This window comes from Oncorhynchus kisutch, unplaced genomic scaffold (genome assembly GCF_002021735.2).
Source record: "Oncorhynchus kisutch isolate 150728-3 unplaced genomic scaffold, Okis_V2 scaffold1012, whole genome shotgun sequence".
In the NCBI taxonomy this organism is placed as follows: Eukaryota; Metazoa; Chordata; class Actinopteri; order Salmoniformes; family Salmonidae; genus Oncorhynchus; species Oncorhynchus kisutch.
This window is the reverse complement of record NW_022262957.1, coordinates 2,389-18,613: the sequence shown is the minus strand read 5'-3', so window position 1 is coordinate 18,613 and position 16,225 is coordinate 2,389. Positions and strand designations below refer to the sequence as shown.

The window sequence follows — 16,225 nt, the reverse complement described above, 5'->3', positions numbered from 1 at the left end:
ATGTTAAGTAGATTTTAAAAGCCTGTTATATTAGATGAGGTGAACTTTAATGTAGACGACATGGAGAATGAGAATTCAATACATCGAAGTCCCAAAAACATATGTACCAATGGCAGATTATCCCTTAAACAATTCCCACAGTACTGAACGACATATTCAAGTGTTGAACTGAAGTAGAATGCCCCTTTAAAACAATACATTATTTCAAGAACTACATAGTGTCCCTGTTTTTAAGACAGTACTCACTGGTGGTAGTCTGATCTTCAGCCTCCTCCGCTTTCACTCCCAAAACGTCTTCCTCCTTTTTTATTGAGATAGCCTCCTCTTCCTCTTTTACTCTAAAAGGTTCTTCCTCTTCTTTCACTACATTCTCTACTTTCAATGTTATGGCATCTTCCTCGTTTTTGATTCTGAAAGCTTCTACCTCCTCCCCTTCCACTTTGACAACCTCTTTCCCATCTTCCTCTTTCACTGTAATATCGTCCTCTTCCTCCCTTTTCATCCTGAAAGCTTCTTCCTCTCCTTTCACCAGAGCTTCTTTCTCGGTCGAGCTTTGTGAGCTCATGCTCCGGTCGATTAGCCTAATGCAGTATCAATTTAGTAACACATTTGCTAATTTAACAAGCAAATTACGTTAAAATGAACTAGTAGATGGGTAAACATAATTATATTCAAAACACTAAGAGTAATATACACACGATTGGTCTAAAGAGCTTCAAAGACTCAACTTTATGTTCGCTAGCAAAGCAACACGTTGGTTGAATCAGAAGTCTTTTGTCGCTGTTGAAGAAGCCTCCAGTTCCGTCCACTAGATTATACGTCACGCAAGCAGCATCACCTGAAAGACTCATATCGCCATCTGCTGACTGGAGTGGGTAACGCAGACTGGAAAAATATTAATAACAATGTTTATTCTGGCAAGCCATGTCATGCGAAGAAATTTAAAAAGAACCAGATGTTATGTTTTCTCTTACTTCTTACAGCCAATACTTTACTCCAGGGCTGACCTGCCCGTTAGACAGGATTAGGTGACAGATTAAAGAGTTTTCCACTTTTGTCATCGTTATTCTGAACCGACTGCCTGCAAGTCATCGTTAAATTTGCCTAAGTGATATGTATTTTCCTTCAAGTTTCTGAAGAGGAAACAGTCAGGAAATGCCCCTGTCTGAGTGCATTTGTCTACCACTATGTGTAGCTGTTAGCGATGATGCTAATGACAACCATCTTCTGGTTGATGGAAAAGCTTTCCCAAAAAATCTTGTCAATTAAATGTTAACTACAAAGTAGTCTATGCCTCCCTGGCAGAATGATATCATGACTATTTGCATCAATCCAGTTGTGATTTGTTCAGCAGACTCTGCAATCACATGTGTGCTACAGAGACACCACTAACCAAGCAAGGCTCTTGTGTGCTACAGAGACACCACTAACCAAGCAAGGCTCTTGTGTGCTACAGAGACACCACTAACCAAGCAAGGCTCTTGCTGGTGTCACTTCAATTAAAGGGTATCTACACACAAAAATGAACATGTCTTAGATTTTTCTCAGACTTCAAAAGTGGTCTCCTGATGTGGTTTAAGTGTTGTCGTGGACTTAGAACATCCAATGTTGTTGTTTTCTATTAACAGTGTGATTTAGAGACAAACAGGGACAAATCAGAAACCTGGAAAAACTAAACAGAGAAAATGGTATTAGGTTCAATAAAACGGATTAGATAGAGATGTTATATATAGATAGAGATGTTATAGAGCCATAAATATTCTATACATTTTCTCTCATTACTGTATTATCTAGGGATAGTGTAGAGTAACAGCTGTATCCTGAAGTGACCTTTAACCTCCCTGCTCCTCAATACTTCTTCCACTGGATCAAAGCTTCAGCCAAGTAGGATACATGATGGTGGCAACACATGGAGGTGGGTTGGATATAGTCATGGTAGGATACATGATAGTGACAACACATGGAGTTGGGTTGGATATAGTCATGGTAGGATACAATGAGCAGCAAGATGTTCTTTACCATTCGGCCATCAGGTTTGCCACTAATGCTGCTTATAGGACACATCACTGCACTCTATACTCCTCTGTAAACTGGTTATCTCTGTATACCAGTCGCCATACCCACTGGTTTAATGCTTATTTATAAAACCCTCTTAGGCCTCACTCACCCCTATCTAAGATAACTACTGCAGCCCTCATCCTCCACATACAACACCCATTCTGCCAGTCACATTCTGTTAAAGGTCCCCAAAACACACACATCCCTGGGTCGCTCCTCTTTTCAGTTCGCTGCAGTGAGCGATGGGAACAAGCTGCAAGAAACCCTCAAACTGGACAGTTTTATCTCCATCTCTTCATTCAAGGACTCAATTGTGGACACTCTTACTGACAGATGTGGCTGCTTCGTGTGATGTATTGTTGTGCCCAATAATGTATGTACCATGTGGTGTTGCTACCATGTTGTTGTTATGTAGTGATGCTACATGTAATAATAACATGTATGATTTAGAAAAAGTTCTTTAGTAAAAAACATTAGTGACATAATTTAATTATTTTATTAAATGTTGTATTTAATATTACATAGTAAACTTTAACAATGGTAATATGTATGTTTAAATGACTGCTAAATTTCTCTCTCTCTTTCTCTCTCCCCTTGGCTGGGAATGTTAAGGGTTAAGAAGTTGTGAATCTAGGGGGCCCTTGCACACAGGGGAACTATATGGACACAAAATAATTAACAACCTGGTCCCCCAGGTGTCTTTGAAAACATCTGTTTTACTAACGTCCTAAACAGATCATTTAAAAAAAATTGTTCTAGGGGGGGATGTCTCAGTCTTTGAACGGGTCATTGTACTCTTTAACTATGCTTCCTTTACTGATGACCTAAACAGATCACTTTTGACCTTTAAAAAATAGTTGTCAGCTATCCAGATATAATGGTCAAGAGGTCGTGAACCTAGAGGGGCCCTTGAACACATGTTGTGTTTAAGTACATATGTTTTCTGTTTATGAAGGAATAAATGATTGAGAGGATAGAGACCACAAAATAAAAGATAACTGTATTCTTGAACGATGTGCCCTTTACTAGTGACTTAAACAGATCATTTTACTCCACGAATAACCTTTTACTGCAGGGGGCTAAAACAGGGGCCTTCAATGCTGCAGAAATGTTTTGGTACCCTTCCCCAGATCTGTGCCTCAACACAATCCTGTCTCGGAGCTCTATGGACAATTCCTTCAACCTCAGGGCTAGGTTTTTGCTCTGACATGCACTGTCAACTGTGGGACCATATAAAGACAGGTGTGTGCCTTTCCAAATTATGTCCAATCAATTGAATTTACCACAGGTGGACTCCAATCTAGTTATAGAAACATCTCAAGGATGATCAATGGAAACAGGATGCACCTGAGCTCAATTTCGAGTCTCATTCAGCAAAGGGTCTGAATATTTATGTAAATCATTTTGTGTTTAATACATTTGCAAAACATTTATAAAAAAAGCTTGTCTCCGCTTTGTCATTTTGGGGTATTTTGTGTCGATTGTTGAGGACATGGTTTTATTTAATCCATTTTAGAATAAGGCTTTTAACGTAGTAAAATGTGAAAAAAGTCAAGGGGTCTGAATACTTTCCAAATAAAGTAGGGTAGCCTAGGGGCGGCAGGGTAGCCTAGGGGCGGCAGGGTAGCCTAGGGGCGGCAGGGTAGCCTAGGGGCGGCAGGGTAGCCTAGGGGCGGCAGGGTAGCCTAGGGGTGGCAGGGTAGCCTAGGGGTGGCAGGGTAGCCTAGGGGCGGCAGGGTAGCCTAGGGGCGGCAGGGTAGCCTAGGGGCGGCAGGGTAGCCTAGGGCCGGCAGGGTAGCCTAGGGGCGGCAGGGTAGCCTAGGGGCGGCAGGGTAGCCTAGGGCCGGCAGGGTAGCCTAGGGGCGGCAGGGTAGCCTAGGGCCGGCAGGGTAGCCTAGGGGCGGCAGGGTAGCAACCACTCACAACTAACAGTGGGAAAACAGGCTACCAAAGTATGGTTCTCAATCAGTGTTAGAGCCAATTTGGACATATTTGTATAGAAGACTGAACATATGGAGCTCCATGTACATTTGTGTAAATATATTAAATATTAATGTAAATGATGAAATATTAGGTACCTTTATGATGTATATTTACCTGATTGAGATATATTCATTTGTTGTTAGTGTAACTCAGTTTTTGGCCCCCCCTCTTGCCTAGTCATTGTATTGTGGTAAGTGTGTTAGGATAAAGGCAGGAAGTTGGGCCTTCGGGAGGGGGAGTACTTGCTAGATGCGGGAGCGGTATAGTTTTTTGACCATACAGACAGGTCATAATATGTATTTTCCATATCAAGTATTCTATGCTTTAAGTTGATTGGAGAATCATTTATTTGTTAGATATAAGAAGAATAAACATTTATTTTGCACCATATCTCTGGATGTCATTGAATGTTTGGCCGTTTGGAAACCTTGAGTGTGGACTGTATGCGTACCAAACAACCCCGCTTCAGGCTTGGGCAGTGGCTATGGTAAAGAGGATAGGAAGCCACTACAATCAGAGACAACGAAAGACAGCTGTCCCTGATTGAGAACCATACCAGGCCAACACATTGAAATAAAAAAACCTAGACATACAAACATAGAATGCCCACCCACATCACACCCTGACCAAACAAAAAATAGAAACATACAAAGCAATCTACGGTCAGGACGTGACACCCATAAGAGAACACATGACCAATGCCAGGCATGACACATATAGAATTAAAATAACATTATTCTTAATGAGAAATAGAATCTAGTAAACAAATGTTTGCATAACCAAAGACATGAAAACGGGTGGGAACATTGTATTTAGCTAGGATTTCATAAGGCCAGGAAGGTCATTGAGAGTAACAATAGACATTAGTTAATGTTGCTAGCAAAACATGACACATAACATCAATAGACAAGAACAGATCAAGGACAGAACTACATACATTTAGCAAAAGGCACACGTAGCCTCCATATCAATGCATACACACAAACTACCTGGGTCAAATAGGGGAGAGGTGTTGCTTTATCTGTTTTTTGAAACCAGGTTTGCTGTTTATTTGAGCAATATGAGATGGAAGGAAGTTCCATGCAATAAGGGCCCTATATAATACTATACGCTTTCTTGAATTTGTTCTGGAATCTTGTGAACTGTGAAAAGACCCCCGGTGGCATGTCTGGTGGGATAAGTGTGTGTGTCAGAGATGTGTGTAATTTGACTTGAAGAACTTTGATGATATCTGTACATTACAGGAACACCTGTGATGACAAAAGTACAATGATTCATGTTTTGCTTTAGCTTGAGATAAAGAATCAGTGGTAGACACCTAGCAAGTGCATGAAAAGGTCAACTGTACATAGTCAGATGTCTGTGTGTTGAAACTATATTTTAGGTAACAGATGGATAAAGGGAACTAAGAGTTCCTGTTGATACTATGTTCCAGTCTTACATGACTAGGTAGTGGATTAATTGGGCTTCCCTCCAGGCCTGAGAACAAAGACCTTCCTCTAGGCTCATGTTAAAAATATGTCAGATAGGAGTGGCTATAGAGTCAGCTACTGTCCTCAGTAGCTTTCCATCTAAGTTGTCAATGCCAGGAGGTTTGTCATTATTGGATCGATAACAATTGTTCCACCTCTCCCACACTAACTTTACAAAATTCAAAACTTGCACTGCTTTTCTTTCATGATGTTTTTTTCCATCATTCTTTATATCATTGATCTTGGCTTCTTAATAAGTTTATTATTTTGATTGAGTTTGGTCACATAATTTCTCAGTTTGCAGTACGTAAGCCAGCCAGATGTGCAGCCATACTTATTAGCCACTCCTTTTGCCCCAACTCTTTCAAACATACAGTTTTTAAATTCCTCATCAATCCATGGAGCCTTAACATATCTAACAGTCAGTTTCTTAACAGGTACATGTTTATCAATAATTGGAAGAAGCAATTTCATCTGGTAAAAACAGGTCAACACATTATAGGCAACAATATAAGACAACGGGAGCACTGTGTATGTTCTCTGATGAATTGTGAGTCAATGAGATGTGAAATATCAATATACATGCTAAGAGAAGTAATTTCTCTCTCCTGTGTGGATTCTCTAATGACGTTGAAGTGATTGTTATGAGTAATATGTTTTCCCAAAATCGAACCTTCTGTAAGCCTTCTCCTCTGTGTCTCATGTTATTTCAGGCTTCCTAAATGGGCAAAAGCTTTGCATCCTGGGAGGAGTGGTAATGCATCTCCCCTGTGTGTATTATCTTGTGCTGTTTCAGGGTCCCTAACTGGTTGAAACACTTGCCACACTGGGAGCAGTGGTAAGGCTTCTCCCCTGTGTGTATTCTCTCGTGCTGTTTCAGGGCCCCTAACTGGTTAAAACACTTGACACAGCGGGAGCAGTGGTAAGGCTTCTCTCCTGTATGTATTCTTTCGTGTCTTTTCAGATCCCCTTCCCCGTTGAAACACTTGCCACACTGGAGGCAGTGGTAAGGCTTCTCCCCTGTGTGTATTCTTTCGTGTTTTTTCAGATACCCTGCCCAGGTGAAACACTTTCCACACTGGGAGCATTGGTAAGGCTTCTCCCCTGTGTGAATTTTCTCGTGGGCTTTCAGGTGTCCTTTCTCGCTATACATCTTTTCACATTGCGAGCAATGGTAAGGCTTCTCCCCTGTGTGTATTCTCTCATGTCGTTTCAGCTTCCCCAAATCGTTAAAACCCTTTCCACACTGGGAGCAGTGGTAACGATTTTCCCCTGTGTGTATTACCTTGTGCTGTTTCAGGGTCCCTAACTGGTTGAAACACTTTCCACAGTGGGAGCAATGGTAAGGCTTCTCCCCTGTGTGTATTCTCTCATGTCGTTTCACCTTGCCCATATCGTTAAAACGCTTTCCACAGTGGGAGCAATGGTAAGGCTTCTCCCCTGTGTGTATTCTCTCATGTCGTTTCAGCTTCCCCAAATCGTTACAACCCTTTCCACACTGGGAGCAGTGGTAAGGCTTCTCCCCTCTGTGTATTCTCTCATGTCGTTCCAGCTTCCCCAAATCGTTAAAACGCCTTCCACACTGGGAGCAGTGGTAAGGCGTATCCCCTGTGTGTATTCTCCCGTGTCGTTTCAGCTTTCCCAAATCGTTAAAACCCTTTCCACACTGGGAGCAGTGGTAAGGCTTCTCCCCTGTGTGTATTCTCTCACGTCGTTTAAGCTCATTTAAGTGGTTACAACCCTTTCCACAGTGGGAACACTGGTGTCTTCTTGCTGGTTTGGACGTCCCTGGCTCTGGTTCCTCTGAGTCTGGTCTTTCTCCTGCCAAAGACAAGTGTGTTTTTTTAAATAGAGACCCGAATGAAACCTCCACATATAAAACGGCCTTGCTACGAGGGTAAATCCTAATCAGATCCCTCAATAACCTAAGGCCAGTTTTAACAATCTCAGTGTGATTTTAAAACAAATGTTGTCGAGTTTCCTGGTAATTACTGACAATGTTTACACTACTTATTTATTCATTCTGTTTGTCAGAACACAAAAAACTAAACAGTTCTAGGACACTCAAGACACAGACGTCACTGGATTCCAATCGAGCAGGTAGTTCTAAATATATAACTTTAATAGTTGTATGATACAGAATGCGACCTACAGTCGTGGCCAAAAGTTTTGAGAATGAAAAATATTAATTTCCACAAAGTTTGCTGCTTCAGTGTCTTTAGATATTTTTGTCAGATGTTACTATGGAATGCTGAAGTATACTTACAAGCATTTCATAAGTGCCAAAGGTTTTTATTTACAATGACATTAAGTTGATGTAGTGTCAATATTTGCAGTGTTGACCCTTCTTTTTCAAGACCTCTGCAATCCGCCCTGGCATGCTGTCAATTACCTTCTGGGCCACATCCTGACTGATGGCAGCCCATTCTTGCATAATCAATGCTTGGAGTTTGTCAGAATTTGTGGGTTTTTGTTTGTCCACCCGCCTCTTGATGATTGACCACAAGTTCTCAATAGGATTAAGGTCTGGGGAGTTTCCTGGCCATGGACCCAAAATACTGATGTTTTGTTACCCTTGCCTTATGGCAAGGTGCTCCATCATGCTGGAAAAGGCATTGTTCGTCACCGAACTGTTCCTGGATGGTTGGGAGAAGTTGCTCTTCGAGGATGTGTTGGTACCATTCTTTATTCATGGCTGTGTTCTTAGGCAACATTGTGAGTGTGTCCACACCCTTGGCTGAGAAGCAACCCCACACATGAATGGTCTCAGGATCCTTTACTGTTGGCATGACACAGGACTGATGGTTGCGCTCACCTTGTCTTCTCCGGACAAGCTTTTTTCCAGATGCCCCAAACAATCGGAAAGGGGATTCATCAGAGAAAATGACTTTACCCCAGTCCTCAGCAGGTCAATCCCTGTAACTTTTGCAGAATATCAGTCTGTCCCTGATGTTTTTCCTGGAGAGAATTGGTTTCTTTGCTGTCCTTCTTGACACCAAAAGTCTTCGCTTCACTGTGCGTGCAGATGCACTCACACCTGCCTGCTGCCATTCCTGAGCTCTGTACTGGTGGTGCCCCGGTCCCGCAGCTGAATCAACTTTAGGAGATGGTCCTGGCACTTGCTGGACTTTCTTGGGTGCCCTGAAGCCTTCTTCACAACAATTGAATGGCATTTTAATGGCATCGGACCGAGGCTCTGCATCTGTCCTCGTGCTCCTAGACCTTAGTGCTGCTTTTGATACCATCGATCACCACATTCTTTTGGAGAGATTGGAAACCGAAATTGGTCTACACGGACAAGTTCTGGCCTGGTTTAGATCTTATCTGTCGGAAAGATATCGGTTTGTCTCTGTGAATGGTTTGTCCTCTGACAAATCAACTGTAAATTTCGGTGTTCCTCAAGGTTCCGTTTTGGGACCACTATTGTTTTCACTATATATTTTACCTCTTGGGGATGTTATTCATTCATTAATGTTAACTTTCACTGCTATGCGGATGACACACAGCTGTACATTTCAATGAAACATGGTGAAGCCCCAAAATTACCCTTGCTAGAAGCATGTGTTTCAGACATAAGGAAGTGGATGGCTGCAAACTTTCTACTTTTAAACTCGGACAAAACAGAGATGCTTGTTCTAGGTCCCAAGAAACAAAGAGATCTTCTGTTGAATCTGACAATTAATCTTAATGGTTGTACAGTCGTCTCAAATAAAACTGTGAAGGACCTCGGCGTTACTCTGGACCCCGATCTCTCTTTTGAAGAACATATCAAGACAATTTCAAGGACAGCTTTTTTCCCATCTACGTAACATTGCAAAAATCAGAAACTTTGTCCAAAAATGATGCAGAAAAATTAATCCCTGCTTTTGTCTCTTCTAGGTTAGACTACTGCAATGCTCTACTTTCCGGCTACCCGGATAAAGCACTAAATAAACTTCAGTTGGTGCTAAATACGGCTGCTAGAATCCTGACTAGAACCAAAAAATTTGATCATATTACTCCAGTGCTAGCCTCTCTACACTGGCTTCCTGTCAAAGCAAGGGCTGATTTCAAGGTTTTACTGCTAACCTACAAAGCATTACATGGGCTTGCTCCTACCTATCTCTCTGATTTGGTCCTGCCGTACATACCTACACGTACGCTACGGTCACAAGACACAGGCCTCCTAATTGTCCCTAGAATTTCTAAGCAAACAGCTGGAGGCAGGGCTTTTTCCTATAGAGCTCCATTTTTATGGAACGGTCTGCCTACCCATGTCAGAGACGCAAACTCGGTCTCAACCTTTAAGTCTTTACTGAAGACTCATCTCTTCAGTGGGTCGTATGATTGAATGTAGTCTGGCCCAGGAGTGGGAAGGTGAACGGAAAGGCTCTGGAGCAACGAACCGCCCTTGCTGTCTCTGCCTGGCCGGTTCCCCTCTTTCCACTGGGATTCTCTGCCTCTAACCCTATTACAGGGGCTGAGTCACTGGCTTACTGGGGCTCTCTCATGCCGTCCCTGGAAGGGGTGCGTCACCTGAGTGGGTTGATTCACTGATGTGGTCATCCTGTCTGGGTTGGCGCCCCCCCCTTGGGTTGTGCCATGGCGGAGATCTTTGTGGGCTATACTCAGCCTTGTCTCAGGATGGAAAGTTGGTGGTTGAAGATATCCCTCTAGTGGTGTGGGGGCTGTGCTTTGGCAAAGTGGGTGGGGTTATATCCTTCCTGTTTGGCCCTGTCCGGGGGTGTCCTCGGATGGGGCCACAGTGTCTCCTGACCCCTCCTGTCTCAGCCTCCAGTATTTATGCTGCAGTGGTTTGTGTCGGGGGGCTAGGGTCAGTTTGTTATATCTGGAGTACCTCTCCTGTCCTATTCGGTGTCCTGTGTGAATCTAAGTGTGCGTTCTCTAATTCTCTCTCTCTCTCGGAGGACCTGAGGCCTAGGACCATGCCCCAGGACTACCTGACATGATGACGCCTTGCTGTCCCCAGTCCACCTGACCGTGCTGCTGCTCCAGTTTCAACTGACCTGAGCCCTAGGACCATGCCCCAGGACTACCTGACATGATGACTCCTTGCTGTCCCCAGTCCACCTGACCGTGCTGCTGCTCCAGTTTCAACTGTTCTGCCTTATTATTATACGACCATGCTGGTCATTTATGAACATTTGAACATCTTGGCCATGTTCTGTTCTAATCTCCACCCCACATAGCCTGGTTCCTCTCTAGGTTTCTTCCTAGGTTTTGGCCTTTCTAGGGAGTTTTTCCTAGCCACCGTGCTTCTACACCTGCATTGCTTGCTGTTTGGGGTTTAAAGCTGGGTTTCTGTACAGCACTTTGAGATATCAGCTGATGTACGAAGGGCTATATAAATAAATTTGATTTGAACCGCTCTCCTTGAAGTTCTTGATGATCCAATAAATGGTTGATTTTGGTGCAATCTTACTGGCAGCTATATCCTTGCCTGTGAAGCCCTTTTTGTGCAAAGCAATGATGACGGCACCTGTTTCCTTGCACGTAACCGTGGGTGACATATGAAGAGCAATGATTCCAAGCACCACCCTCCTTTTGAAGCTTCCAGTTTTGGGGGGGGATTCAGTTCATTTGCATGGAAAATAGGGACATTGTAATTAATTGCAATTCATCTGAACACTCTTCATAACATTCTGGAGTATATGCAAAAAGCCATCATACAAACTGAGGCAGCAGATTTGGTGAAAATTAACATGTGTCATTCTCAAAACTTTTGGCCACGACTGTACACACTTCCTTAAACATAAAATAAGTAAATAAGTCATTTTAAGTGGAAGTCCAAAACTTGTTTTTATGTTGAAGACACAAAGCACATCAGTAAAATCTCCCCGTTGTTGAAAGGGTTCAACACCTGCTGTTTTAGTGGCCCAATTTCTTATTTAGACGTTCACAGATTTAACATTTTGACTATCGCTGATGTCATATTTTGGGTAAAGTAAAAATAAAGTGAAATATTTGGAAAGATGTTCCTAAAACTGATAATAACTACAATAAACTAATTATAAATGCAACATGTAAAGTGTTGGATGTTTAATGAGCTGGGAAAAAAAGATTGCAGAATTTTTTACATCCCTGTTAGTTAACATTTATTCTCTGCCAAGATAATCCATCAACCTGACAGGTGTGGCATATCAAGAAGCTGATTGAACAGCTTGATTATTACACAGGTGCACCTTGTGCCGGGGAAAATAAAAGGCCACTCTAAAATATGCAGTTTTGTCACAACACAATGCCACAGATGTCTCAAGTTTTGAGGGTGCGTGCAATTGGCATGCTGACTGCAGGAATATCCACTAGAGTGGTTACCAGATAATTGAATGTTCAATTCTCTACCAGAAGCCTTGCAACGTCATTTTAGAGAATTTGGCAGTACATCCAACTGGCCTCACAACCACAGACCACATATAACGACGCCAGCCCAGGATCCCCACAGCATCTGAGACCAGCCACCCGAGTTGTATTTCTATTTGTAATGAAGCCCTTTTGTGGGGAAAAACTCATTCTGATTGGCTGGGCTTGGCTCCGCAATGGGTGGGCTTATGCCCTCCAGGGCCCACCAATGGCTGCACCCCTCAGTCATGTAAAGTCCATAGATTAGGGCCTAATTTATTTATTTACAATGACTGACTTATATGAACTGTAAATCGTTGAAATGGTTGTTTATATTTTGGTTCAGTATACACACAGACACAGTGCATTCGTTAAGTATTCAGACCCCTTCGCCTTTTCCAAATTTTGTTTCATTTCAGCATTATTCTAAAATTGATTAAATTGTTTCCCCCCTCGCCAATCTAATCTCAGAAAAAAAAAGAAATGTCCTCTTACAGTCAAATGCGTTTATTTTCAGCAAACTTAAGATGTGTAAATATTTGTTGGAACATAAGATTCAACAGCATACAATAAACTGAACAAGTTCCACAGACATGTGACTAACTGAAATGGAATAATGTGTCCCTGAACAAAGGTGGAGTGTCAAAATCAAAAGTAACAGTCAGTATCTGGGGAGCTGGAAACAGCAGAAGGGTAGCCTAGTGGTTAGAGAGTTGGACTAGTAACCGAAAGGTTGCAAGTTCATATCCCCGAGCTGACAAGGTACAAATCTGTCGTTCAGTTAACCCACTGGCCGTCATTGAAAATAAGAATTTGTTCTTAACTGACTTGCCTAGTTAAATAAAGGTAAAATTAAAATAAATACAAAATCTGGTGTGGCCACCAGCTGCATTAAGTACCTACAAGCCCTCAGTCCAGCCTCTCTCAGCCTATTGCGGACAGTCTGTGCACTGATGGAGGGATAGTGCGTTCCTGGTGTAACTTGGGCAGTTGTTGTTGGCATCCTGTACCTGTTCCGCAGGTGTGATGGTCGGATGTCCCGATCCTGTGCAGGTGTTGTTACACGTGGTCTGCCACTGCGAGGACGATAAGCTGTCCGTCCTGTCTCACTGTAGCACGGTCTTAGGCGTCTCACAGTACAGACATTGCAATTTATTTCCCTGGCCACATCTTTCTTTTGGTGTTTCCAGATTCAGTAGAAAGACCTCTTTAGTGTCCTAAGTTTTCATAACTGTAACCTTAATGCAAGCTGTAACCGTCTGCAAGCTGTTGGTGTCTTAACGACCGTTCCACAGGTGCATGTTCATTAATCGTTTATGGTTCATTGAAGCATGGGAAACAGTGTTTAAACCATTTACAATAAAGATCTGTGACGTAATTTGGATTTTTTACCAATAATCTTTGAAAGACAAGGTCCTGAAAAGATCCGTATATTTTTTTGCTGAGTTTAGTTTGTATATGTTTTATGAGTTGAAAGGTGTTTTTTTCTCAGACATAAACAAACAACTCCAGGTGAAAGACAAAGGCCATAGCTGTAATAAAATAACAAATTAACTGGCAAAGCAGCAGAGTAAGGCCCGCACCCAGCAACGTCACGAGTCACGTTTTGCAGTTGTTTCAAAACAGCACTACAGGGAGAGAGAGGGGGAGAGGGAAAAAATCCACAGGACTTCTCCTTTAAAGCATCAGACTCCATAGTAATTCATCATTAGATGCTACAGTTCTCCTTTAAGACTGGAAGCACTACTCTATCTATTCAACTAACTTTAATAACTAGGGTTAATACCTGCCTGGCACCCCAACAAAACTTTATCTATACCCCCCTCTAACAATACCGCTACAGAATTAGCATAGTAGGCCATGTAATTTAAGGCAATCTGAAATATTTAGGACTAACTTATTCCTTGCCACCCATTCTGAAACTCACTGCAGCTCTTTGTAAGTGTTGCTGCCATTTCAGTTTCCGTGGTAGCTGACGTGTACAGTGTTGAGTCATCCGCATACAGACACACTGGCTTTACTCAAATGTCGTTGGCATGTCATTGGTAAAGATTGAAAAAGGTAGGTGCCAAACAGCTGCCCTGGGGAATTCCTTATTCTCCCTCGATTTTGTTGTACAGGCTTCCATTAAAGAACACTCTCTGTGTTCTGTTAGACAGGTAGCTCTGGGCGGCAGGTAGCCTAGTGGTTAAAGCGGTAGGCCAGTAACCAAAAGGTTGCTGGATCTTATCCCCGAGATGACAAGGTAAAACTCTGTCGTTCTGCCCCTGAACAAGGCAGTCCTAGGCCGGCATTGAAAATAAGAATTTGTTCTTAAAGGCTAGCTTATTTTGGAACTCTTTATCCACAATATAGCAGGGGGTATAAAGACATACGTTTTTTCAGCAGCAGACTACGATCGATAATGTCAAAAGCCGCACTGAAGTCTAACAAAACAGCACAAACAATATTTTTATCATCATCAATTTCTCTCAGCCAATCAGTCATTTTTAAGTGCTGTGTTTATTGAATGTCCTTCCCTATAAGCCTGATCACAGCTTTCCTCAGTATTAGTTAATTAATTAACAGTGTCTAGAGTTTAGTTTGCCTGTTCAACAGTCTTGTAAGGATAGGGGGGTTGACTGGGACAGCCAATGTAATATCCATAATGTTTCAAGGATAAGTTTTTGTAAAACAAGCACCTTACATTGGATCATCTTGAAATGTTCTCTCTAAAGCTGACTTTCATCAAGGTTTTATATGGTCTATTGGTTTCTCTCTTTTCATTAGCAGAATCCTTTTTCAGTGTTACATCCATATACACCAGTCTATCTTCCTGTCAACTAACATAACTCCACTGGTTGTCCTGGTAACAGATACCAGTGGGCAGATCTATTGTATTTGTTCAAACTAAACTACAGCACTTACTTTGATGTGTCAAATCTGATCCTTTCATCTCTTCTCCTCCTCTCACAGTTCCACTCAGCCCCGTTGTTTTCCTGAAGTCCACCAGCAGCACAGACAACCTCTTCATACCCAGCAGTAAGGTGCGACCGGGAGAGGCACGACACATGGACTCCGGGAGGGAGGAAGGGCTAGCATTGTCCTGGTAACCATAAAGAGGGGACACAAACGCACATCATTATGGATGCTGATGTCACTGTTGTCATAAAGTGCTCTACAGAAACCCAGCCCAAGCCGATAAAGCAAGCTGTATGCTAGACCAGACCAAGCTGTACCATCTGGTGCTCTGATCTGGAGAGACTCTTCTCTGCCTCTTCGGCATCAGGATGTTGTTGAGGCTCCGCAGAGGATCCACCATAGTCATGTCTCTCTCCTGTGTGAATGAGAACATCAAACAGATGGTAAACTTATGATCTTCTATTGCAATCACAGTCTTACAAGGGGCATGAATATGACTAAAAAGAGCCTAAAATGGCCACTTTCATCTTGATTTCTTAAAAAAATATTTGTGTTGCAAATGTAAAATGGTTGTTCCACAAAATGGGTGCCTTTTTATATTTTAAGTAGAACATACGCACCAATATTGAATTTTAAAAGACTGTTATACTAGATGAGGGGAACTTTAATGTCGACCACATGGAGAATTCAAAACATCTAATTAAAAAGTCCCAAAAGTATATGAACCAATGGCAGATCGACCATTTAACAATTCCTACAGTAAGAATGCCCATTAAAACCCCACATTAGTTCAACAACTGCATAGTTTGTGTCCCTGTTTTCAAGACAGTACTCACTGGTGTCAATCGGCACTTCTGTCTCCTCCTTTTTCACTCTCAAAACGTCTTCCTCCTTCACGTTTATTAAGATAGCATCCTCTTCCTCTCTAAAACGTTCGTTCTCTTCTTTCACAATAACAGCCTCCTCTTCCTCCTTTTTCACTCTCAAATATTCTTTCTCCGTAAAGCAGACCTCCTCTTCATTAGCAAGGGAGGAGTAGTTCAGTGAGCTCATGGTCAGGGACGTTAGCTAGCTAGCATTAGCGACTAGCCTAGTGCTAACCTCAGTATCAATCTTTAACAAGTTTGCAAATTGAACAAGCACATGAGGTTAAAGTTCACCAGTAGATACGTCAACCGAAATTTGTCTAAAACTCTGAGATTAGCTCATGTACAATAACATGGTCCAAAGAATCAATATTTTAGTTTTATTGTCAAGCAGGCTACCGAGGTGGTTGAAAGAGTTGGCGCCTTGTTGTTCCTGAAGAAGCGTCCCGTCCAGTCCATTATACGTCACGCAAGAAGCATCACCTGAAAGACGCCCATCGCCATCTGCTGGCTGGAGTGGGTAACGCAGTTTGAAAACAATAGGTACTACACTTTTTGTGTTGGAAAGAACGTCATAATAATTTAACAATAAACTGATATATTTTC

The 16,225-nt window shown here is 42.3% G+C and overlaps 1 protein-coding gene across 1 annotated transcript; it reads right to left on the bottom strand.

Annotated features, from left to right (window-relative positions):
• Positions 1 to 4,370: 4,370 nt before the first annotated feature.
• On the bottom strand, positions 4,371 to 15,769 carry LOC116364158 (zinc finger protein 501-like; the record flags this gene model as incomplete). The annotated part of the gene is made up of 3 exons (XM_031817395.1): positions 4,371 to 7,334; positions 14,760 to 14,774; positions 15,590 to 15,769. Coding segments are annotated over 3 exons (1,298 nt in total), but the record flags the coding sequence as incomplete, so codon positions are not given.
• Positions 15,770 to 16,225: the final 456 nt, after the last annotated feature.